Genomic DNA, 26,376 nt, shown 5'->3' on the forward strand with positions numbered 1-26,376 from the left:
CTAGCTAAGGATGTTATTACAAGATCTTTGAATCCCACACCTCAACACTCCTACATTGTGGTGCAACAACCTGGGTGCCAGTTCTTTGGCTTCCAACCCAGTATTTCATGCTCGAACCAAGCATGTGGAGGTTGACTTCATACATGAGAAAGTGATGCAATATGTAGATCAAATACCTCCTCACTATAGAGCAGACTACAAATATCTTTACTAAAAATTTGACCTCAACACGTTTCATCCTCCTTCGAGACGAGCTAAATGTGTGTGTCACCCCTATTAGCTTGAGGGAGAACGTTAAGAAACATGTCTCATCTTAACATCTCTAAGAAAGGAGAATTAGGTCACAAGGCCATAAATGGAAGGACAAACATGACCATCATTGAATCTCTTTATCTATCTTTTTGTAGTAACTTCCACTTCTCTTGTTTTTCTTATATCAGTTTCCTATTCTATACAATTTTGCCTTGACTCCAACTACCCAGTGTCATTCTACAACTCAAAATATTTTTTTATTGTCACAGTGTCCTTCGCCTCTTTTCCTTTACCACATGATAAAGGGCTCGAACTATTCGGAGGTTTCCAAGCCTCTAATAGTTTCAACTTAGGAGATTCATTATGTCTAGTAAAGCTGGGAACTAGCCTCCACTGAATCTAGAGTGGTTCTACCTATTCCTATTTCTACTTACAAGATTGTGTAGCAATAATTTGGCAAAATACTTCTTTGTTCTAAAACTGATCTACTTGCTCCTTAATCTTCATTTTCACTAAGATTAATGAGGTACTAATGGGAGTAAGTCCCTTCCTTGGATTGGTTGTTTCTTGACCTTGTTAATTTCAATCTATTGATTTTTACCATCGACAACCAACTTCTCTTCCTCTCCTTCTATCTCTACCTTATGCATTTAATGGTTTGGTATATCTAGTAGGATTCTAACAAGCAAATATTTTTCCCCATCTTTTACAATGTTCATCAACATCTACCTGTTCCACACATCCATTCATCGAACCCACAGGTTCTCCTATTTTTATATCCGTACACCTAAAACGTGGTTTGTGAAGTTGCACCCAGAACGAGTCCATATTAAATTCAACTTCTTGAGGGGAGACTAAGACACTGAAAGGAATACAAGATTAGAAGTTTTGTGATCTCTTTCTATCCACCGTAAAATTCATGCATATTAATCTATTTGCTTAGAATCGCACGTGCACATGATTGATTCCTCATTTGAAAATTTATATCAAGTTTAATTTAGTAAATGAATGATAAGAAAAAATAATATGCACGTCTATAATAGTCTAAAAATTCATACCAATATGAAAACCATAGCCTATTATGATATAACTGAATAAATAAAAGGGAAAGTGCTCGCCCCCAAATGAGCACCATTGAGAAGCAAAGTGCTCACCATCTAGGCGAGCATCACGAAGTAGTATGAAACTTGCCACCTCCCACCTCAGTGAATAATGCAGGAGGCAAAGTGCTTGTACCCAGGAGAATAGTACTATGGGAGGCAAGTTGCTTGTCTACCTGGCAAGGACTGCAGAAGGCAAGTGCTCGCACCCTAGGTGAGCACCCAGACAAAGTTCTTGCAATATATGTGAGTACCTCAGGAGGCAAAGTGCTCACACCAAGGCGAGCACCTCAGGAGGTGAAGTTAGGAGGTGAAGTGCTCGTTCTATTGCATCTTTCCATGCTATTCCATTTGTACGTCTCATTTTCATTTATTCGTCCAGTCTTCATTTTTCTATACTATCTTATTTTTGTCAATCCTTTGCATTTTTCCATCATATCTCCTTTTTTTGTCTTGGCTTCTTTTTCCGTACTATCTTCACTTTTCCATCCTATTGCATTGTTTTGTTCTATTGCATTTTTCCATCCTACTGCATATTTTTGTCCTATCTCCTTTTTTCCTCCCTATCTTCATTTTTTTATATCCTATTTTATTTTCAGTCCTCTATAAATATATATATATATATATATCTATATATATACTGTAGAGCCATGCTTGGGTCCTTCTGGGTGGTGAGTACCCCAGTAGGGGAAGTGCTCAAACTAAGGGAAGCACTGCTGAAGGAAGAGTGCTCACACCTCGAGAGGCAAAGTGCTAGCATCCCCAATCAGCATTGTGGGAAGCAAAGTGTTGGCAACCCAAGCGAGCACCTCGGGAGGCAATGTGCTCGCCACCTTGCCACCACCTTGGAAGAGAAAGTGCTTACCACATTGGCAAGCTCCGTGTAGAGCATGAACCTTGCCATCCCGGTGAGCTCCATAAAAGAGCATGGAGCTCACCACCTTGGCAAGCTCCATGGGTCAAACGCGTTTATGTTCTGTGGGTTGCCACACTGTTGGAGGCTTCTTTCCTGCTTATAACCACCTCTCATCCTTATCATCTCAACCATTTATTCACGATGCAACATTAGTACTCTCGTTTGCTCTAGATTATGCTGACCCAGAGTGACTAGTTCTCATGTTTGGATGATGCTTTCGTGGAGTGAAAAGAAACTTTTTGTGTTGAGGAAGACAATAAAAAGAAAGAATAAGACAACCTTTTTCATGGTAGGACTCTCAAGATAAACGAAAGCGACTTGGAGAGAAAAAAAGAAGAAAGTATGCAAGAGAAAAGGGTCAGCACGGGTTGGAGGTGAAAGGGAGTAGAGCCACTTCTCTTACATGAAAATCAATCAACATACATCTTTGGGCCCGAGCTTGGAGTCATAGGTTTCTTAAGAGGCCGTAAAAGCAAGAGTCTGAAATGGCCGAATATGTAGATAGAAATGGAGGTGGCTTAGATGAGAAGACAAAAGGCTGAATGTATAGAAGGCTGGCAAATGTAATGTGAAAAGACCAAAACTATACTTCCTCACTGATGCCTATGAAATCGTATAAAAAGAACCAACACTTTGATGTAAAAGGAAGAAAAAAGTGAACTTGTTGTCTTTGCAACATTAATCAACCTAGATTCTACCAAACATATTTAAAACTCAGTTAGAGTAAATCTTGTCAAAAGGATAAGCTAGGACATTATTTTTATATTAACAATTTATATAACATATATATGCATCAAGGTACTTATATTATGCTAGCTCACTATGGATATAGTCTAATAACAAAGACCTAGCTAGCTAGAGCTACTTCCTCAAAATCAAACAGAAGCAACTGGCTTGCAAACAGGAAGGTCCTTTTCAAGATTAGGTGGGGACCTAAGAATAGGGTTTCTCTCAAAGAAATTCACCGGTTTTAGTTGAAAGCTTGATGACACAGTTGGCATAATAGGGAAATCCTCTTGACATGGAATGTGATGGAAGCCTAGCGTGTACCATAGAACAATGTCCTTATTCTCGATTGCTCGATCCCTGCAAGATTATCTCCATTAATAAGAATAACTTATCCATTGAAATATTTAACAATCAATAAGACAAATCGACATAGATCAACAAGCTGTTACATAAAACTCCAAGCATTTTCATTAGCTGAATTAAGCCATTGAACTAGACAGATGAATGTCACCATCTTAGATAGAAAGAAAAAGTGGATGCAACAACTTCATAACTTTGTTCATCCTTAATTTCATTAAAGGAAAAAGATATGGTCTTCGAGTTTTTGCTTGAATTTGAAGGCCGGTTTCATGTGAGAAAAAAATAGACACATGAAATAAGTCCTATAGCAAACCCACTTTATGTGTCTATCTCTCTCCCTTTTCTAAAAGAGATCTTGAAAGTTTTCAAAAATCTATTTCTTACCCACAAAAAAATATTTTTGCAAGTTTTATTATAGGAGAAAGCACACCTATCAGACCGTGTTGCCAGAGTGTCTTCGCCATGGCTTTGATAGACAAACATTCCAGCTGCCCATTGCTCGCTCTGGTTATAAGGAGTGACCCATATTTGGTTGTTTGTAAAAGCAGCCCGAATCTGTGGAGGGTCTTCAAGATCAAGCAAGCTAGCAGCTGTGGCACCAGGAACAATCTTATATCCAGCAGGGTTCCCAACTCTTGTCTTCTTTGACGGATTAATCACGTGGAACTCAGATGGGTCATAGAGTTTAAGCTTAATTTGTGCATCCTTTTCTGTCTTTGCCACATTTCTAATGGCTTCCAAGTAGCTTTTTCTGGGTGATTCACCTGGTGATGTCTGTTGCCTCTTAATGTTTACATTAACAAATGAATTTTCTGAGCCATCAATGTCCATATCCAGATAGAATGAGATGTAGTGGTCATGGATAACACCAATAACATTTTCTGACAAAAGGGTGCCATGGAGATTTTCTTGGTTGGGAATCTGGTTAATGTTGTCGTAGGTTGTACCTTTCACCATTAACATGCCACTAAGTCCAACCTGATCGAGGTTAAACAATTCGTACCATTAATGTGAGATTATATAGTAGGACAACAAATTATATAGTTGCAGAAATGCCTACGGCCACAAAAATATATGGTAAAAGATATGAGGAACAAAAAGGAGTGTCTTTAGAACATCATATATAGATGATTTCATAATCATCTCAAAGTGAACAAATAATGGCATCCGACGTGCAACGACTTAAAAAACGACAGAAAAACACAAATGTTGCAATTTTAAGTACTACTTTTTGCGACGAAAATGGGCATGGATAAAAACCATTTTTCTTGTAGTGAATTATTTGCTTTTACATGGAAATAACAAACCTCATGATAATTTCTTTGTTAAAATTAATTCTTGTTTAAAAATCAGTTTTAATTCCTAATTACCAAATAAAATGAGTACTTCATAAAAAGTAGGGCTTTTAGAAGATAGATTCCTCTTGTTATTCTTTGTTATCGACAAGCGTTGGCAAAGAGTTTGTTTGGATGTGATGCACCAAGCTTTAGAGAGAAACTTTAAATTATAAATGAGACTCTATCCGTTTATAGTTTTGGGTTCGGGGCGTCACAGTGTGTACTGACTCATAATATTAATAATTTTCATTATAGGTTTATTGGTACTGTTAAATTTAGCCCTACTTTTGAAGTTGCATATACAAGTGCAAGAATAATTCTTCTCTTTTTTAGTCTTGATCCAAAATCTTATCATCCTAGTCAAACTTATTGACTAAATGTAACATGTAGTACGTAAGTGTACACTTTATCTAGTCAGTTAAAAGACATTCTTTGCATGGACAAAATTGATTTTCCTTATTTGAGGTTATTAAAGTGAGGTATATGGTTTTTACTTCTCATCTCTTTGTTATTTTCTTATATGTGTGATTTCTTGCAGATTGGTTTCTTAAGGTTGTTTTTTCTATTTGGTTTGTAATTTTTTGACTTTCTTAGGTTGTGGTTGGGTCTTTTGGTCCTTAATACTTGGGTTTTGGTCTTTATGCTTATTTTATCTTTTAGGTGTCTGATTGTAACTACGGTTTTCCTCCGCCAAAAGTGAGGGCTATCAATCAACAAAATTAGGGTACTGTCATCTTCTTAAAAAAAAAGTATGTACGATTGGAAATAAAAAAAAAATAAGATAAAGAATATCATTTCTCTAAGTGCAATAAGAAGATATTAAAGTTTTATTTTTTTCCCTATATATAAGTTTTGTCACTATTACGCCTATCAAAATTTGTCCAAAGTTTGATTCAAGCAAAATATATAAGCATAAAGGTATTACAGAAATGATGGTAAACCTTCCTAGTTTGGATACAAAAAGGTCCCAAACTCATCTCAATGCATCTCATCTAATCATTATAATTTTTCAAAATTTTCACATAAAATATAATAAACAATTTAATTTTTTCAAATCTCAAAATAATAATACGTAATATTAAAAATAATATTCTAACAATATTTTATTTAACTTTTAATTTTCATCTCATCTCAACTCACTATCTAAACTTCACCCGTTCACAACTTCTATACAACTTAGTAATAAAATATTAATTCTTTCAAATTTTATGACTTATTTTATTTTAGAAAAAAGCCATTTTGTCAATTTGTATTTTGTTTTATATATTTAAAAAAATGCAAATGCACTATCAGTCACCGGGGTCAGTTAAAGTGTATGAATTTTTTTTAAAAAAAAACATTATTTTATTTGTTGGTTTTCATTGTATCATTAATCAAGGTATTAATATTTAAAGATTTTAGCCCTTTTACATGGTGAAAATTCCTACTAATTACTAATATTGATTGAAGGCATTTTGACTGATTGCATGAGAATTATTAACTTAGAAAAAGACTACTTTGTCTGTCTAAACTACCGCTCGTTTGGACCGTTCGGTGAATTATTATTATTATTATTTAATGATAAAGATAAAAGAAGTAATTTTAAATGTATTGATATATTTTTTTATTTTTTAAAAATATTAAAAAAATTTAAAAAAATAAAAAAAAAATTAAAAAAAAAAGAAGTGAAGTGCGGTATACTTGAGCGGTATAAATTGTGGGGTTACCTTAACTCTGATCAGCCCATCAGTTTGGAAGTCCCAATCAACAATGTAATCATAGTTTCCGACAGATGCTACCATTCTAACCATCAACGTCACCTTCGGCCTCACTTCTCTAATCTGCCCATCCAAACAACGACATATATAAGCCCATTCATGTACGAACAAACACAGTCTTTGACTTTAATACCAAAAAAAATTGAATAAAAATTAAAAAATGTTAGATCTGCCGCTGAAGCTTTCGTTCAGATCTAGCAAATAAATTTTTATGTATTTTTTAAAATTTTTTTTATATAAATTTTGTTAATAATTTTAAATATTTTAAAAAAATAAAAAATAATAATATTATTAAAATTATTATCTTAATCACGAAATAAAATAAAAAATTATAAAAAAATAATTTTCATAGTTAAAGAAGTATTTTTTAATAATTTTTTTGATTAAAAAAGTATTTTTTTAATAATATTTTGAATTTATTTGATTTTTTAAAAATATTAAAAAATCTATATAAAAAATAATTTAAGAAAGATACGTAAAAACAATACTACATTCCAGCGGGACTGTAGCATGAACCATAAAGATAGCCTACCTCCATGCCAGTGATCGGACTCTCCGAGTGACGCCAACCGATGTCGCCGGCATAACTCTCGAACACGCAGATCATGTTCGGTCGGACGTACGGTGTTCCATCTGCTGCTGCAAACACACCGTCCATGTAATACGCGTTCCGTGGACAATCGTTAAGCGGGTCGAGTGGCATGGCCTGCAACCCGAACCCGTATTCCCCGGCATCCAAATACGTCTTGAAGTACCATGCATCGGTGGGATCCATGTACGGGACAAACAATTCAGAACTAAACCCTTTGTACATCACGTCTCTAAGCTCCCCGGTGTCCGGGTCCCGGAACTTGGCCAGAGAGACTATGACGCCGGCACGGGCATCGGGTTTCAGGTGAAATTCCCAGTTTGCCCATTTCACCAGGTACTTGTCTTCTACGGTAAAACTCGGACCCTTCGGTTGCTCAATAGATATCGGGTTGAGCGGCTTCATTGCGTGAGGATCCTCCTGAAGTACAGAGTATCGATAGTCTGTGTCGGCGGCCTTTGGAATTGGAATGTTCCTGCCGGTATCCGATATCTCCACCACTTGTTTGGTGTCGAGGTCAAGGAGGAAGGTCAACCCTTCGATTGGTCGCATGTAGAAGTTTGCAGTGCCGTCCATGGAATAGCACTGTACCTTGATCAACCTCCTGTTCTCCTCCGACTTCCCGTACCATCCCGTCGATATCGGCAGGCACGCGAGGTCCGCCAGATCAATCCCACGCTGGACAATCGTGCGGTTGAAGTCGGCGCTGGCGAATAGAGCCAGAGTGGTCCCGGTCACGTCCTCGACAGTCAACATCGGATAACCGGAATGCTCGCCGGTTTCGCGCACAGTCAAGTTGCCGGTGCCGAGGTCGACGGTCAACACGTATACTGACTTGCTGTCGACACGCGCCACCACGGAGGCCTTTCTGGGTAACAAGGTCTCGCCCTTTTTCCATTTGAGGACGAGCGTTTTCTCGGGCTCTTCGAGGTCGACGGAGTGGAGAGCGTAGCTCGACGATTCGAAGAGCTCGTGGGAGGAGAGGATGGAGCGGACCTTCTCGAATTCTCGAATTGTCAGCGGGTCTAGAGGGTGGTGGGGTGTGTCTAAGGCATGGTTGCATGGGTTCCTAGAAGCACGCCACGCTGAGTTGGTGGCACAGTCAAGGAGCTCAACGGTGCGTGGTAACTGGTAGGAGAGCTGAAGAAAGGTTAAAACTAGGACAAAGGCGGCGACACTAATAAGAGAAAGAAACAAGAACCGGAGCAAGTTTCTGGCTTCCATAAATTATACCCCCTCTCTCTCTCTCTCTCTCTCTCTCTCTCTCTCAAAAATGGAAGCAGATTTCGTTTTTGAAGAGAAGGTATTAGTTTGTTTTTGAGTAATGCTATGCACATATTTTACACATTACGTGGCTGTGGCTGCTTCAGCTTTTTTAATTTTTTTCTTTTTTGGTGCAAAATGCACGCACCAGACCTTCCCCTCTCTATCATCAGATCTCTCTCATACCGTCTCTCTCTCTCGTCTCGGACTCTCTCTCTCATCTCGCTCTCTCTCTCTCTCGCCAGGTCTCTCTCTCTCATCTCTGCTCTCTCTCTCATTATCTCTCTCATCTCAGCTCTCAATGGCTGCTCATGTGACACGTAATGTATGCAATCGAGATGCAACAAACAGTAGTTGCTACCAAAACTTTTTCTTTATTTTTATATATAAGATGAGATAAGATTAAAATTAAAAAATTAAATAAAATAGTGTTAGAATATATTTTTTAATATTATTTTTATTTTATGATTTGAAAATGTTGAATTGTTTATTTTATTTTATCTGAGAATTTGAAAAAATTGTAATAATTAAATGAGATAAATTGAGATGAAATATAAAAACAAACTAATACCTTCTTTTCATTTAAAAAACCGGTTGAGACCGGTTAACTTGGACTGGTTCGTATATATATATATATATATAATTAATTAATTTTGTATATTATATAAATTTTTTATATATAATTAAATATAAAATAATTTTATGTTATATATTAAATTACTAATTAATATAAGATTAATTTTAAAAATCCTATTACTCATAATAATCAAATAACATAAACTAATATAACATTTAATATAACATAAAATTAATCTTATAAACCTTAATATAACATTTGATATAACATTAATTTTTTTTATTTAATCTTAATTTGATATAACATTAATTTGATATAACCTCAAACCAGAACCTTCACCAAACGCCCAACACCCACAATTCTTGCCATTAAAGTCAACAATTCAACTACCAAACAATAACAAAATCTACCCAAAAAAATCTATCCTTGAACTGGTTTTCAACACTACAATACAATTAATTTTTAGTGACGATTGGAAAATTGTGATAGTCTCCAAACCGTCACTAAAAAGCATTTTCTATGGCGGTTTTTAGAAACCGTCACTAAAGACAGATGAGATTTTTTTTACGTTCCAACATATAAGAAATTTACGTTCAAACGTCACATATACGTTCGAACATTGTGGCTACTTACGTGCGATCGTGAAATGTTTTGGTGCCAACGTTCGAACGTTAGTAATTAACGTTCAAAAGTGAAATATTTTGCGCCAACGTTTGAACGTTAATTACTAACGTTCGAACGTTAATTGTAAATTTAAATTAAATGTGACTCTAATTTAAAAATTATGTGATTTTTATAGTGCATAATTTGTGAACAAGTCTAAAAATTTGACTTGTATATTGTATATATTTATATATACACAATTTGTAATATATAAATATATATATTTATGTTTATATATATTTGAAGTGCAGTGATTTAGTATTAAAGTTGAAAAATATAACATTAAATAAGATTGAGAATTGAAATATATATTTCCATAGAAATATTAAATAATATTTTTCTTTACATATATTAAAAGCAAAATACAAAATATGATAGAATTTCGTAAACAACACACAGATGATAGTGTTGTTCGCTAAATTTGAACTCCGTTCCTCCTCAGTCAAGGTATTAACCTTGTCGTTGAGGATACCTACACTGTAACACCCAGACCCAAAATTAGTATAGTGGACTATGGTTTTTATTTATTTATTTATTTGAGCTTGATATTTTAAGTTTTTATATTACGGACTTGAGTTGAGTTTTTATTTTATTTTATTTTCTGCACACGTTTATTTATTTATTTATTTTTTCTTCCCGCATGTTTCATGTTTCATTTTTTTTTTTTCTCTTTTGGTCTTTATCTCTTATTTTTCCCAAAGGTTTTTTTTTTCTCGTTCTCGTCATGCATGCTCACACACAACTCATCTTCATCCACTCACACGTCTCCTCCTCTAGGGTTTTCTCATCACATATTTATACACACGTCTCTCATCCCTCGTGCATGTTGAAGCCAAGCTGCCGCTGCCCTCCTTAGATGACCTCGGCCAGCCAGTTTTCCCAGAGCTTCTGCCCTCCTCGGTGAATCACTGCCATCGCCCAAACTCCTCCGCGGAACCTTTCCCAGCCACTGGGCATCACAGTCGAACCCAACCCGAGAAGCTTTTGGTTGTTGTTTCCGTGCTTTGTTCCTTAAAAACCAACACCTGTGCGACCTCGCCATCAATAGAAGCAACCTGGTTCGTCCACCACGCGTAACCAACTACCTAGACCGCCACAATCGTAACCAGTCTTGTAACCACCATGTTTGATGCTGCTCTGCTCTGCACCTCCGCACCAAGCCGCTGATACGTTGGGACGTGAAGGACTCTGTTTTTGCACGCCGAAACAGGGGAAGCATCCCCACCGTGAGCCACGTCGTCAACCCCCTCAACTTCGACGCCACTGCCATCAAAAGACACCGAAGGACAAGCCTCCACCTTCGGACACTGCCAGGTCGACGCCCAGCCCCCAGATCGTCGCAAGCCTTGCTGCCCCACAGTGAGTTTTCGTCCCCTTTCACGCCGAGCTATCTCTCCGTCCCTTTCTCTTTCTGCGTGAGGTCTCTCACTCATCTCTCTCTCTCTCTCTCTCTCTCTCTCAGTGCCTCACCACCGTGACCTTCTTCGCCGCATCGCGCGCAGCTCCTCCCTTGGTGGTGAGTGCCTCGCGCCCCTATTCTTACGGTTTTTGCACCAAGACTGCGTGATTGCAATTCCAGTGTACGTAAACTTATTGCATAGTTTTGAATAAGGAATTACAATTTTACCCTTAGTTTTAGAATGTGTTCAAGTTGATATTTTTGGTCTGTTTTTACGTGGTTTATACGGTGGTATAAGAAAAGTTTACAGGCAATAAGTAGGATTTTCAAATTGTACTTTGGTAGCAAATTATTTTAGTAATTGTGAAATTTTATTTTAAACTTTAAATTACGATTAAAGCTATTTGTTTATTATTATTTAACGAAATTTTTACTTGTACTTACCTTAAATCGCTTAAGTATTTTAACATGTTATTAAGTAAATGTTTATTTTAAGAGTAAACAATATTGGTGTATTGTTATTTCTACATTTTAGATATATTTTAGTCTTTTTAATAATAGTTATGGTTTATTTTAAAATATTTTGAGATAATTATTTTACTTTGTGTTAAACTTCATAAGTTGTTTTCTTTAATAAATAGGTCTGACTTTTAAATATTTTTGTCATAGTATTAAATTAGCATTGACGATTTTAGAAAGTGATGATTGGTAATTTTAGGTTTTGAGGAATTAAATAGATTATTTTATAAGCTTAGGATTAAATATCGAAATACGTGATTAATTGAAATTTATGAGAATTACGTGATTATTTTATAGGTGACGATTAATTATTGTCCGACGTTTTTGAGGAATTTCGAAAAAAGCTAAGAAGTTCAGGTAAGCGGGATTTCTATGCTAGACTTTGCGTTTAAAATAAAATGAGCTGAGGTTATTTTTGGAAAATATACATATTTGATGTTGAAAAGAAATTTGAACTGCCTCAGTTATTTGTTCTGCATTACTCATGAGATTCTGTTTAAGAAGAAATTATTTTCTATCATGACTGGTGTGGACATGAGCTTATTTTTGACATTCTGTTTCTGAACTTTGAAAAAGATAGCGAATATGAAATTTTGTGCATAAATTATGTTGTGTAATGATTTTGTTCTATTCTGAAGATTTTATATACTCTGATATGATCTGATGTGATTTCTGAAAACCTCTGGCATAACATTCTGTTTCTGTTTCTGTTCCGTTCTGACCTCACCACGGGTGTAAAACTGTGGCCTCTGTTCGGGTTGGTACCAACTTTTCTGTTTCTGGTGCACCCACTTTGGAAACAAAGTGGTTTTCTGCGTGGTCCTTCCTATGTGCACACTCGGGGCTCCGAGAATGAATAAGGGGAAGATTCACATTCTGTTTCTGCTCGGTTAGCTATCGGGGTTTGCACAACCCTACCACGGGGATTAAACATGGTATTTGTTCTGATATGATAAGATAAGATGTGATATTTCAGTTTATGCTATGCTAAAGGGATTTTGATTATGAATATTTTCGAACTTTCGCTCTGATATTTTTGATAATATGTTCTGACGCTGTATTTTGAAAACATTATTCTGCATTCTGCATTCTAAAAGAAAATATTTTTGTTTTGCATTTTGAACTCTGTAAATGCTCATGTTTATACACTAGTATATGTCCTCTGCTTATTGAGTTGTTGATAACTCACCCCTTATCTCCATATATTTTTCAGATATTTTTGATGGTTCAGCTGGAGAACAAGAGTAGAAAATTTTAGCAGGTGTGACAATCAGAGTGGAATAAATGCCCGAGGGTACAAGTGCTTATTTGAGAGTCGTAGTTAGTAAACCTAATTTATGTTTAAGATATTTTGATTTGATGAGTTAAGGATAATTTCGAATTTTAGAGAGTTTTTAATTTATGTTATTGAGATTTTCTTTATTGTCCCCATGGAGGAACTTAGATATTTGGATTGATTAAATTGATTAATATTTTATTGGATTTTTTGGATTTTATAGTTGTACTATTTAAGTTGATTTGAGGTATTAAGAGTTAACTCTCTGGACCTCCGGGAACAGGGCATTACATACACGATGGGCGACCTCGGCGACAGACGCCTGTACAGCCGCAAGCAATCGATTGATCTTATGATCAATATGCGCAATCAGCTGTGAGATCACCGCATCAACCCAAGCAGGCCACGCATCTCTCGCATATGTACTTGGCGGCTTCTGACTACTACTCCCCACATAACCTGGCTCAAGCTGAGTCAGAAGAATTAGATCCTTTACAGGGGTGGTTGACATCCCATCGCCTGTCCAATGCTACATCAATGCGTGGTCATGTCGAGGGGGCTCATTTAATCTTTGACCCGCTCCTTTGGCTGGGTTGGCACTCTCCGTGCAAGTAATAGACGGCTGATCAGGACACCATATGGGAGATTATCCATAGAGACGATGCTCGCCTCGTAACGGATCCTCTCAAAGATGTGCAGTGGCAAATCTATGGGATCTCCACGTGCCACTCATATAAAAAAAGGTACCCGAAGCTGACTAAATGTGGTTTTATGTGCCACAGGATCCATGTTTGTTGCAACAATAAGGTGCAACATGCGAAAGAAAGGTAGTAGATGATTCTAGTTGAAGGCATTCTTCCTCTCGATCCGCATGCGGTCCCTCCCAATGAGGATGTAGAAATCCACGTCTCGATCATCATCTCGAGCCTCGAGGCTAGTATCTTCGGCCTCTGACCGCTATGCATCTCTGGCTAATGCTGGCTCAAATGGGCGGCCAGTAGATGATGCAGAAGTGCCTACATCCTCACGGGGTATAGCGTGTGTAAATGTCTCAAATTCTCAACGAATCCCGAGGCGCTCGACGATGACATCTGCTGAAATCTCAATGGAAACACCGCGTATAGTCACGGTGTAAGAGGATGCGTCCTGAAGTATGTCACACATCCCCATATAGAATTCCTAAACCATTGAGGGGTATAACTACCCCCAATATGCAGATATTTCTCTAGTCTCTATTGATGAAAACATCTCTGAGGTTCGTCTGCTCCTGTATTAGTTTGTCGAACTCATTGATTAGGAACTCTCGCTCTATCATAATAGTACGAGCCACGATACGAGCAGTGTCCTGAGTAGCTCATTCCCTCTCTCGTTTCCTAGTATGCAGAGGATGAGCCATATCCTAAAAATAGTAAAAGAAAAAAAATTATTTACATTGATGTATTTTTTGTGTTAATTTTAAGCTGCTCTGCATTAACGTTTGAACATAGTAAAAGAAACGTACGAACGTTCAGATAAAACGTTCGGATGTGTATGTTTTACGTTCGAACATAAAACACATACGTGCGAACGTATAACACACATTCGAACATAAGCAATAAATAAATTTAAATGACATACATTCAGACATTTATGTTATATGTTCGAACGTATGGGTTTTATGTGCAAACGTAAAGGATGCACGTCCAAACGTTGATGACTGACTAGATAGCTAGCTTGGTGATCACGTTGTAGTTGCTTACCTTCATTTGTTGCGTTTGTGGCTATGAATAGAAAGAGATTATATTCAAAAAATAATTATGAGTATTTAGAGAAAATACAGATTAATATACATTTATTTACATGGTTTGAGATCTACTAATCAATGGATTAAATAAGAGAATAATCAAATTATTTATAAAGAATACCCTCATTTTGAAGTCATCAAGTTCAACCAGAGAAATACTCAAATATTGGCTTTGGACCTTCTAGTTATCATACACTCAGATCTGTTCTTATATCAATCTTTTGGAATAAATCTTAAAATTTTGACACTAGATCATTTGACACCAGATCCTAGAGTCTTGACACACAGATTCAGAGAATTATATATAAACTATATATACATATATATAGTGTATATATATATATATATATCTATACTATACTATATATATAATACTATATATATACTATATATATTATATAGTACTATATAATATATAGTGTATTATTTATATACATATAAGTTTTGTTGTTAGTTTTATTAATTATATATTATTGATTCATATATGTAGTATACTATATATACCATATTATATACTATATTATAGTATACTATATATACCATATTATATACTATATTATAGTATACTATATATACTATATTATATATATATATATTTATATATATATATATAATGTAGTATAATATATATACTATAATATAGTCCAAATTATTCACCTTGGCATCCACCTCTCATAATTTTAAAAATGAACATTTTTTCCAACATATTCACAAATGATTGGAGATGATGCTCAAATACACACATTGAGTAAAGAAGAATTTAATAAGTAGCAAAGAATATCTCAAACAAACGAGTTATATGAAAGAAGAAAATAGTCACCAAAAGTTAGTATTTTTCTCAACTTTTCACAAATAAAAAGATATTATAGTGAAGAGAAATATTATGAGTATCTAGAAAAAAATATGTATATATAACTATTATATTAATAAATACTAACTATTGAATAAAAGTAACGTTCGAACGTACATTTTTCACGTTCGAAAGTTAATATTATATTCCCACTCGATTTCCTCATATCTGTGATGATCTTCTAACGTTCGAACGTTAATGGAGATATATGAGAGGAAATTGATATTATTCAAACATACAATTATAATACGTTCGAACACGAGAAGAAAAATGAGGGAAATTTCCAGCTCGATTTAGGCACCTCTGTGATGATTTGAAACGGTCGGATGTTTAAATTTTACGTTCGAATGCTAGAGTGAAAGTTTGAACTTAAAATTTTCTAACGTTCGAACATAAAAATAAAAGTGCAGAAAATTTCTCACTCGATTTAGGTATCTCTGTGATAATCTGAAATGTTCGGACGATAAAATTTTACGTTCAAATGTTAGTCGATGAAAATAACTGGGAATTTATAAACGTTTGAACACCAAATTTCCTAACGTTCAAACATGAAAATAAAAGTGCGGAAAATTTCTCGCTAGATTTCGGGCGCTGTCATAGGAAGATACGTTCGAACGTGTATAGTAAACGTCCGAACGTTATCCACAGAAAATTTACCCTACTTTTTAATGTTCAAATGTCATCTAAAAATTGGGTGGGATAATATAACGTTCGAACGTACAACTTAAACGTTCGAACGTTCCATCTAATAATTTTGTGATTGAATGAATACACGCACGGGAGGCAGCTGACTCATTTCTACCGCTTTTCTCGTGCGCGCAATAGAGAGAGACGGTGAGAGAGGGTCAATTCGTGGGTTAGAGAGAGAGAGGGTTAGAGTGAGAGAGTGTTGAGCGAGAGAGGGTCGTGGGTTAGAGAGAGAGGGGGTTAGAGTGAGAGAGTGTTTTTGTGAGAGTTGAGTTGAGTTTCGGTAAGGAAAAACTATTTTTCTTCTGTTTTTTCTTGAATTTTATGATATTTGTCTTGTGTTTTTGTTATATATATTTCTAATACTCTAGTGTTGTACTTTTTTGAAGGATTGGTTGTTTTGGTAAGTTGGAAGCTTTTGATTTGTAAGAGGATATTGTGAGTGCTAGGTATATTTCTAAACTTTAGCAATATGTTTATACATTTTATGCATACTCTTGAAATATTGTGATTATTGTTTGTATAGTTTGTGAGTTTATGATATTCATTCATGAATTGCAATGTGTAGAAATATTGTTGTAGGAATATTGTGAATATGTTATGATATGGATTTGAAATATTGTGATTATTATTTGTATAGTTTGTGAATAGTTTGTGAGTTTATGGTATTTATTGATGAATAAATTTGTATAGAAATATTGTTGCGGGAATATTGTGAATATGTTGTCATATGGATTAGAAATATTGTGATTATTGTTTGTATAGTTTGTGAATAGTCTGTGAGTTTATGATTTTCATTGATGAATTAATATGTGTAGAAATATTGTTGTGAGAATATTGTTGTTGTTGTGATATGGGTTTAAAATATTGTGATTACTGTTTGTGAATTTTTATTGAATATGTTTATATGGTTAGAAATATATTGTGTTTAGTTTTTAGTATTTATGTGAATTTTTTGATATAATATTTTTTTGTGTTTTTTGAATTTGTTCTTTAATAAGAAAATTATAAGTTTAGGATCATAATTTAAGTAAAGATTAAAAACATTTAATATGAGACTTTTGTGTTTTGTTTTGAAATTTAAAATATTATGTTTTAATATTATTATTGTTTTATGATTTGAAAAATGTGTATTGAGATTTGAAAAAGTTGAATTGTTTATTATATTTTGTATGAGAATTTGAAAAATGTGTAATGATGAGATGAGATGAGAATTTTGTGTTTTGTCTTGTGCCCCAAACCTACCCTTAATATTTAACATGATTTAATAAGTATACATTTAATGTGTGGTACCTAGAGGATTTTTGGGAAGAAATTATTGTTTTGACTCGTTCTCTTCATTATTGGTTTCAACATGTTTTCCGTGAGGGCAATAGGGTGGTGGATTGGTTAGCCAAGGAAGGTGCCTTAGGCGCCGACTTGACTTTTTCTAATAATTGTGTTTTGCCACGGGCTCTTCGGGGCTTGCTCCGTTTGGATTTCTTAGGTCTTCTATCTTTAAGAGTTTAGTTTTTATTCTAGTTTTTGTGGTTATTGTTTATAGTCAGTTTATAAGTTTGTCCTAGTTTTGCTATTCTTGGTTGTGGGCCTGATGGGTTTTCTCATGTTCATTTCTTGTCACCACGGTATTCTTCCGCCATAAGTGAGGATATTATTAATAAATTTGAGAGGGGTCACTATTGGACATGTGACTTCCTGCTCTTTTTGAAAAAAAAAAACATATTCATACTAATTTATAGAATATGATTATTATTCAAATTATAAGTATAGTATAAAACTTAATTTTATAAAAAAAAGAAAAAAAATTATATAACTTAACTAAATATAAAGTAAAATATACATACAATAACTATAATTAATAATTACTTATTAAATATTCTTACCATTGTGAGGTTCCAAACCATTATATTATTAAATATATATATATAAATAAAGAAAGTAAAATACTCTTCAAGAAAAAAGTATTGAACCTATCAAATAAGTAGAGAGTTGGAATAAATAAATACACTTATTTAAAATAAACTAGAGAGTAAATAAATAAGGATAAATAAATGCTTATATAGGAATTATATACTTACTGTCTATATAAATAAATAACTCACTCAATTAAGTATAACAATTAAAATTATACTTTAGGAATTATAATAATTAAAATTATATAATAACCTTTGAAATTAAATTTCAAAATTATAATAACAATTAAAATTACATAGGTATCAATTAACAATGTCCTAAGATATATAATAACAATTAAAATTTAAAATTAAAATTTAAGAATAATAATTCGAAATCAATCATTATAGTATTTTGTATAGGATAGCTCCAGCCAATCCAAAATCACTATAAAAAACTTTGTTGCTCTTTGAAAAATCTGAAGTTTCGATTCCATAATTATTAATTTTTATTTTATTTTTATAAATTAACAATGTTACATTCGTATTGTGTTATATTGCTAAACTAGAAAGATAGAAGAATATGTGATTAAGTTTCGTGTCTTTTACACAATGAGAAAGAATGATCTTGAAGAAATGTCTGTCAAATTGCTTAACTGTCATAGTCTCTCCGACCTTGAGAGTTGGGTCAGACAGTTTGTGACGATTAAGTAATTAGACTAAAATTTAGACATTTCTTCAAGATCATTATCTCTCGTTGTGTACTGATAGGAAACTTGTTCACATAATCTTCCATCTCTCTCTAGTTTAATAATGTAACACTACTAGAATGTGACATTGTTAATTCAAACAACATGGATATATTGTTTGTAGTGTTTTTTTATATATATGATATGACATTGTATAAATAATCTTAGACCCGTTTAGAAATTAGTGTACATTTATGTTTCCACTAATTCTTGAATTGTCCAGTGTAGACAGTTTGAGATTATATTATCTGTATTACACATTTTTGTTAAATTACTTTCCACGTTTAATATGAAGTTTCGGTGTCTTTCTCTACTGTTCTTCGGGTATACTGTTCGTAGGGTCACAATCCCCTCTATTTAAACATGTATACTTTGAGAACTATGGGGAGGTGCTGCTGAAATTTCTACTAACGTGGAAAGTAGTAGAGTGACAAGATTTGTACAATATGGATAATATAATCTCAAATGGGATAGGACCAACTACCTTATCAAAAAAGTAAGGAGAATTGGAGTATGACATGCATGTGAATTTTCTATGTACGTGTTATTAATAGATAGATGTTTTTAAAAATGGACAAAAATTGGATGCGTCTGGATGATAGACTTGGAAAGGATTACGTACCCTATGCGCGTGGAGTAAGAACTTTCATTGATTTTGCACGGGCCTCTATTGATAGTCATGGTTACATTAAGTGTCTATGTTGAGGGTGTAAAAATTTATGTGCAATAGGGTTGAATGAAGTTGAAAGTCATATATTTGTGAACGGTATGGATCTGGGGTATTGCATGGTGAGCCATATGAACAATCAATAGATGTATTGGTCGATCATTACAATTATTTGCGGCACATGGATGATGATTATGAGTAGGATGAGATGGAGGAGATATTGGGTGATATTTGAGCAGGGATGTTTATGAATGAGGTTGACGACAATGCCTCAAGTGGCGGAGGGACTGATTGTGAAAATTTTGCTTCAATGTGGGAAGATGCAAAGCGCGAGATTTATCCAGGCTGTACAAAACATTCCAAAATGTTGTTTATTGTGCAGTTGCTTCATATTAAGTCATTGTGTGGAATGTCGATAAAATCAATAAATATTGTGTTGGACTTATTTAAGGAGGTGCTTCCCGAAGGGTCTGCATTATCCAAGAACTTTTATGAAGCGAAACAGTTGAGAAAATGATTAGGATTTGAGTGTAAGTCTATATATGCATGCAAGAATGATTGTGTTTTGTTCTGAAAGGAGAATGAGGAGAAACAAGCATGTCCTGTATGCGGAGACTCGAGGTGGAAGGGTAAGAAAAACGTGCCGGTTAAGGTGCTGCAGTATTTTCCCTTGAGATCTAGGTTGCAAAGACTATATATGTGTAAGAAAACAACTCACGATGTGAGGGGGCACGACGAGAAAAGAGTTAAGGATGACGCATATATGAGGCACCCAGCTCACTCACTTGCGTGGCAGTCTTTCGATAATCAATACCCAGAGTTTGAGATAGAAGTTCGGAACGTGCGCCTGAGACTCACAACCAATGGATCCAACCCTTTTGAGAATATGAGTACAAGTTATATCACTTGGCCCGTAGTGTTGATTCCGTACAATCTACTACCATGGAGGTGCATGAAGGCACTCAACTTTTTGTTAACTGTATTTATTCCCGGCCCGAGATCATCTGGGAATGACATTGATGTATTCATGTAGCTGTTGATTGAAGAGATGAAAGAGTTATGGGAAACATGCGTTAGAACTTATGATACATCCACGTCGACATCTTTTCAGATGCATGCTACGGTAATGTAGACCATAAATGACTACCTGGCATATGTGAATCTTTCCGGCTAGAGTACGAAAGGGAAGTTAGCATGTCCGACGTGTAATAAAGAAATTGCTAGTGAGTGGTTAAAATATTCTCAGAAGTTGTGTTTCATGGGTCACCAACGTTATCTACCAGCAAATCATGCATGGAGAAGAGAATGTGCTAAGTTTGATGGGAAAGTAGAGGATAGAATTACACCAAAAGAGTTGTCTGGGGAAGAGATAGTGGAAGAACTGGTACATGTTAGAGCGAAAAATTTTGGCAAAGGTCGGGGAAAGAATAAGAGAAAACGAGGTGCAGCAGAATTGAATTGGACAAAGTATAATATTTTTTTTTACCTGTCGTATTGGTCGTCCTGCATGTTGCAACATAATTTGGATGTAATGCACATAAAGAAGAATATATATCATAATATAATGAGTACATTGATGACCATTAACAAAAAAACGAAGGACACGATCAAGACAAGAAAAGATCTTGAGAGAATGAGAATTAAACATAATCTACATTTGCGGGTGGAAGGCAATAGGGTGGTCATGCCGCATTCATGTTTTATGATGATAAGGGAGGAGAGGATGGACTTATGCAAATGGTTGCAAGGTGTGAAGTTTCTAGATGGTTATGCTTCAAATATTAGTAGATGCGTGAGTCCAGATGACTGGAAAATCAGTGGATTGAAAAGTCATGACTGTCAAATTTTTTTGCAGAAGTTATTACCTATGGGAATTAGTGGGAAGCTGACATCTAATGTACACAATACCATATCCGAACTCTGTATAATTTTAAGGATTTGTGTGCTCGGGTAGTAAATCGAGATGTTTTGAGGAAATTGAAAGAAGACATTGCTACTATACTATGTAAATTTGAGCAGATCTTTCCACCATCATTTTTTGATGTCATGGTCCATTTAGCAATACATTTACCGCGAGAGGTACTGTTGGGTGGACCAGTGCAGTTCCGTTGGATGAATCCAGTTGAAAGATATTTGGGTTGTTTGAAGTGTACTGTTAGGAATAGAGCCAGAGCTGAGGGTTCAATAACAGAGGCCTATATACACGATGAATGGTTAACATTTTGCTCTCTATATCTTCGTGGTGTTGAGACACGATTTAATCATCAAGAGCGAAATGCTGATCTTGCTACTCTGCCTCCTCACTCTCTATCAGTGTTTTTCCAGAATGTACAACCCTTGGGTGCACAAATGGATTACGATTTAATTGATGGAGAGTTGGGTAAAGTTCGGTGGTATATGCTAAATAATTGCCGGGAGATTGATGATTATCTCAGGTATATCGTTCCATACTTTGAATAATTCTAGTTTTCTTGAAGTTTAACTATAACTATTGTGCTCAAAATATACTTCTTTTGCATTTATCTATAACAGTGAGCACATAGACAAACTTAGGACGGAAGGCGTAGAAAATATAGAGGCAATAGACGAGGAAGAATTTCCCTGATGGTTTGAAGAACGTGTATGAACTAAAATTATATATATGTTACATTTTAAAACTTTTAACTTTGGGAAACTTTTAATAAATATATACTATTTCAATTGTTAGATTTTGGAACAACGTGCTCGTGATCCTGAATTAATTTCTTCTGAATTGTATGCATTGGCCTGTGGCCCCCTCAACTAGAACACTTCGATACACTGCATGCATGGTTTGAGGTTATAGATTCGATACTCTGGACCATGAACGTAATAAAAAAATTCAAAACTCTGGTATGTTGGTCGAGGGGAGTCATGGAACAAATGATATTGACTATTATGGTGTCATACGTGATATTATCGAATTGAAATATCTTGGTGGGTCTGTAACATATGTCTTTAAATGTGATTGGTAGGATCTAGGCGGTGGTCGGGTTTCGATACATAAAGATAATCTCTTTACAAGTGTTAATACTGCATCTAAATGGTACGAAGATAGTTGAGAGATAACTTGGCGAGTCGTACAAAAATTTTTCCCTCGAAATATATATGATTCAGGAACGAGTGCAGATTACAAGAATAGTAGAGATGAAGATGACACTTCGATTGTAGAGGCATACCGGGAAGATTGAGAGGGTATTAACTTATTTGTTGACCTCGGTGCACTCGAGTTGCTCCCCTTGTGTAGAGATGATGTCCCACCTGGCCATCTCGACCCATCCATATTAAATGATCATTTAATCCAAGTAAGTGAGGAAGAGGAGGAGGAAGAAGAAGTAGAAGAAGAAGAAGAAGAAGAGTTAGAAGATGAAGACGAATCAGAATCCAAGCAGGAGGCAGATAAGGAGGACGACGAAGAGGTGCATGATGATGATGAAGACGTTATTAAGAGAGATTTTGAAACAAGCATGGAAAATACATCCAACGATGAAGAATAAAAGTACTAAATATTTTATTCATATAGGTGACTATAAAATATCTTCAATTTTCATAACTTATTCTAATTAATTTTAATTGATATAATTAATTATTTTTAAGGATGCCGCCAAAACGACAACGAAGAAATATCTCGAGGAATCCGCTCCTGAAGATCAAGTTAACACGCAAGAGAACAACAGTCAGTCGACACCTACCAATAAGGAAATATTGTCTTTGATAGTTAATTATATAGTTAATACTTTTGTCTCAATAACTATATAATTATAATTATACTATTATCATGTAGTTGATGCATCTACACGTCGCGGTCATGGCTATACACGTGGCATCTCTCTTAAGAAAAATAGAAGGCACGGAAAACTCAAGATCACCATTCCAGATAATTTCACTGGAGGTGTGGATGATAGTGTAGTAGCGCTTTCCTCTTCTATTGACAAAGTAGTTCGAGCTTATGCTCCCTTTTATGTGCGCTCATGGCGAGATGTTCCGAATGAGATTAAGGAGCACATTCGAAGTCGTGTGCTGGTGAGTTTACTTTGAGAGTACATTTTTTTCCACCTAGATTACTATATCATATTTTTGACCTGATGCAATTGTTAGGATGAATTCGACCTCGACTTTGGCCGTAGCGAGGATTTGAGAACAGTGAATGAGTTGTTGGCTACACTATTCTGACATCACAAGGGACGATGTCATGACCACTTTAAGAAATTTGAGAGGTTGGAAGAGGCTGCACAGTTTCCTTTCCAGCAGATGAAGTTAGATGATTGGAGAAAGTGTTGTGATCTTTTTGCATATCTAGATTATCAAGTATTTTACATTTATATCTTTTAATTATTTACATTCATATGCATTCTATATATTATATGTATACATATTACAATTAACATTCTTAATATATTTTGTAGCACTTGAGTTCTGCAAATGCATAGAATAGATCTGCTCTGACTATCCACCATCGTGCCTGTTCAAGGTCATTTCACCGTCTTGCTGAACAAATGATAATTAAAAAAATATAGAATTAATTTATTTTTCTGATATTCTTTTATTTAAGTGCTAACATTATCTTTTTAAAATTGCTAATGTCGTTTTGTTAGAAACGTGATGATCCTGAAAACTTTTCCCTCATTCATGTCATCCTACTGCTTACACTAATGAGCATAGTGAGTGGATGGATCCTGCGCTGCAGATAATTATGTAAGTAATGTTAATTTTGTTAAATAAATTATACAACATGTGAATAATGTATTTTTTATTTTTATTTCTTTTAATATGTTACTTATTAACGATCATTACCTTTCAAATTGCAGAAAAAAATGATGGAGGTGCAGTCGGCTTCTGGGGAATCCTCTCCTAGTGACATAGACATTCACGCAAGTGCTCGGGCCGCAGTCTAGTATGGCAAGAGGTTTGGGATGATCTATCAAGCATAGATGTTCATCCTCCTCAACCTCATCGATTTTACAAATTAATAATTTTACCAAAGATTTAGAAACTGCACGGTGTGAGAATGAGTAGATGAGGTCGAGAGTTAGAGTCTCTCTTAGAACGACAGTCTCATTTAGAGATGCGTTTGCAGGACCAACAGTGAGACCGGGAGGAAAGAATACGCAATGAAGTCCAAGAGCAAGTGCAATGGGACATGATGGTGAAAATGGAGCGTGTAAAGTCGTTGCAACAGAATCTCAGTGGGCGAGGAAAAAGAAGAAATAAATTTTATTAGGGTATATAACTAGTTTTAATATCTAATTTTAAAATTTGATAAGGCATTGTTTGTTGTTAATTGATGGTATGTAACATGATACAATTGGTATATTTTTAAATTTTATGAAATTAGTATTTCTGATGTGTACGTTCGAATGTAAATTAAAAACGTTCGAACGTTGGTTCACATTCGAACCAATGTTCGAATGTGAATACATAAAATTGTACAGAAACATTCGAACATAGTCCTCTACCTTCGAACATACTCACCCTCAAACGAATAAAAAGCTCAAATGATTAAACAATTAACGTTGGAACAAACCTCCTAACGTACCACTTTCATTCGAAATAACGTTCGAACGTTAAACCCGTTACATTTGAACATTGGTATGTTAACGTTCGAATGAAAATTTGAACGTTTGTTGTAATTAACGTTCGGACCCATAAACGTTCGAACGTAAATATGATACGTTTGAACTATAATCAACGAACGTCAACTTCTGTCATTCGAACGCCAATCGGTCGGGTTTCCGTTTGAACGTTCAATTCGATGTCCGAACATTACTTTCTATGATAGATCTCAACTGTCACAAAAAAAAAGGAAATGTTCGAAAGTTCAACCAAATGGAACACCTCCAACCGTCACTAATAATATTTTTAGTGAAGTTCAACAGTGAATCGTCACCAATTGTTTTATGTAATGCACATTAGGTGACGGTCGTGGTAAATGTTTCAAACCATCCCCAAATATCTTTTGTGACATTTTTGTAATTTTTGGTGACGGTTTCCTCTGTCATAAAAGACAAATTGTGTTGTAGTGCAAGGCACCCAAGATTCTTCAGTCCTCAAACCAAAGCCCACCAAAATTAAATGCTTCCCACGTCTACACTAGACGCCAAAAAACCCCATACCCAAAGGAGTCAATGGATCAGGAAACATCAGTCTTCAAGCAAATAATATCACAATTCAAGAGTCAGAAAGGCTCATTTGAAACCCATCAACCCAATCACAACTTATCACTGCTGGTCAGCCCATCCGGAAGGGCTTGTATAGCCTTCAACACTTTCCAACTTAACCCAAACCAAACATTCACCCAAGCCCAATGCTCCTTCCAGATCACCCCAAACCAATCCAGGGAAACAAACCAAGCCCAAGCCCAACACACATTCATGAGCAACAAGTCCTCTCCTCAGCATACGAAACTTTCCTTAAAACCCAGTTTCCACCCCCAACGAATGAGACCCTACCCTCACATTCCCAAAATGAAACCAAATCCTCTACAGAGAAAAAGAGGAAAACCTCAAACCTGGAGAGCACCATTGCCCCACAATCCATAAAAAAATGCTTACTTACCTTAGTGATACAGATTACACAAGACGAAGATGACAACTTTGAGAGAGGACAACTCGTTGCTCATGAAGAATTAAAGAACATCCATCGAAATGCAAGGACTTTGCATAAAAGCAAGAAGGAAAAAAAAGGTGCCCAAAAATCAACTAGATTTGCGCCATATCAGAAGCCAATGGAGAACAAGATGGGTAACCCTAAAATTTCTTCTACAATAAATCTCTTCCCTTTGTGTCCAAAGACTGAAGAGGTAGGGTCTCCACTGCTTCCAAAAAGTCCATGAAAATCCTCTCTTGGAATTGCCGGGGAATTAGCCGCCCCAGAGCAATTCGGTCCTTAAAGGCTATAATCAGGGTTCATAACCCAAATATGGTTTTCCTTTCTAAAACTCTATTAAATACCTCTGGAACTGCTAATGTTGCAAATAGATTATGTTTTGATATG

At 35.3% G+C, this 26,376-nt stretch overlaps 1 protein-coding gene across 1 annotated transcript; it reads right to left on the reverse strand.

Moving 5' to 3' along the window:
• Window positions 1-3,066: 3,066 nt before the first annotated feature.
• LOC108981394 (primary amine oxidase-like) lies at window positions 3,067-8,303 on the reverse strand. Its single transcript, XM_035685748.1, has 4 exons — window positions 6,984-8,303; window positions 6,401-6,514; window positions 3,788-4,335; window positions 3,067-3,354 (listed from the first exon to the last, which is right to left on the reverse strand). The coding sequence occupies exons 1-4, from the start codon at window positions 8,262-8,264 to the stop codon at window positions 3,144-3,146; spliced, it is 2,154 nt and encodes a 717-aa protein (XP_035541641.1). The 5' UTR covers window positions 8,265-8,303; the 3' UTR covers window positions 3,067-3,143.
• Window positions 8,304-26,376: the final 18,073 nt, after the last annotated feature.

The sequence above is a fragment of the Juglans regia genome, chromosome 15, assembly GCF_001411555.2.
Source record: "Juglans regia cultivar Chandler chromosome 15, Walnut 2.0, whole genome shotgun sequence".
Taxonomy (NCBI): domain Eukaryota; kingdom Viridiplantae; phylum Streptophyta; class Magnoliopsida; order Fagales; family Juglandaceae; genus Juglans; species Juglans regia.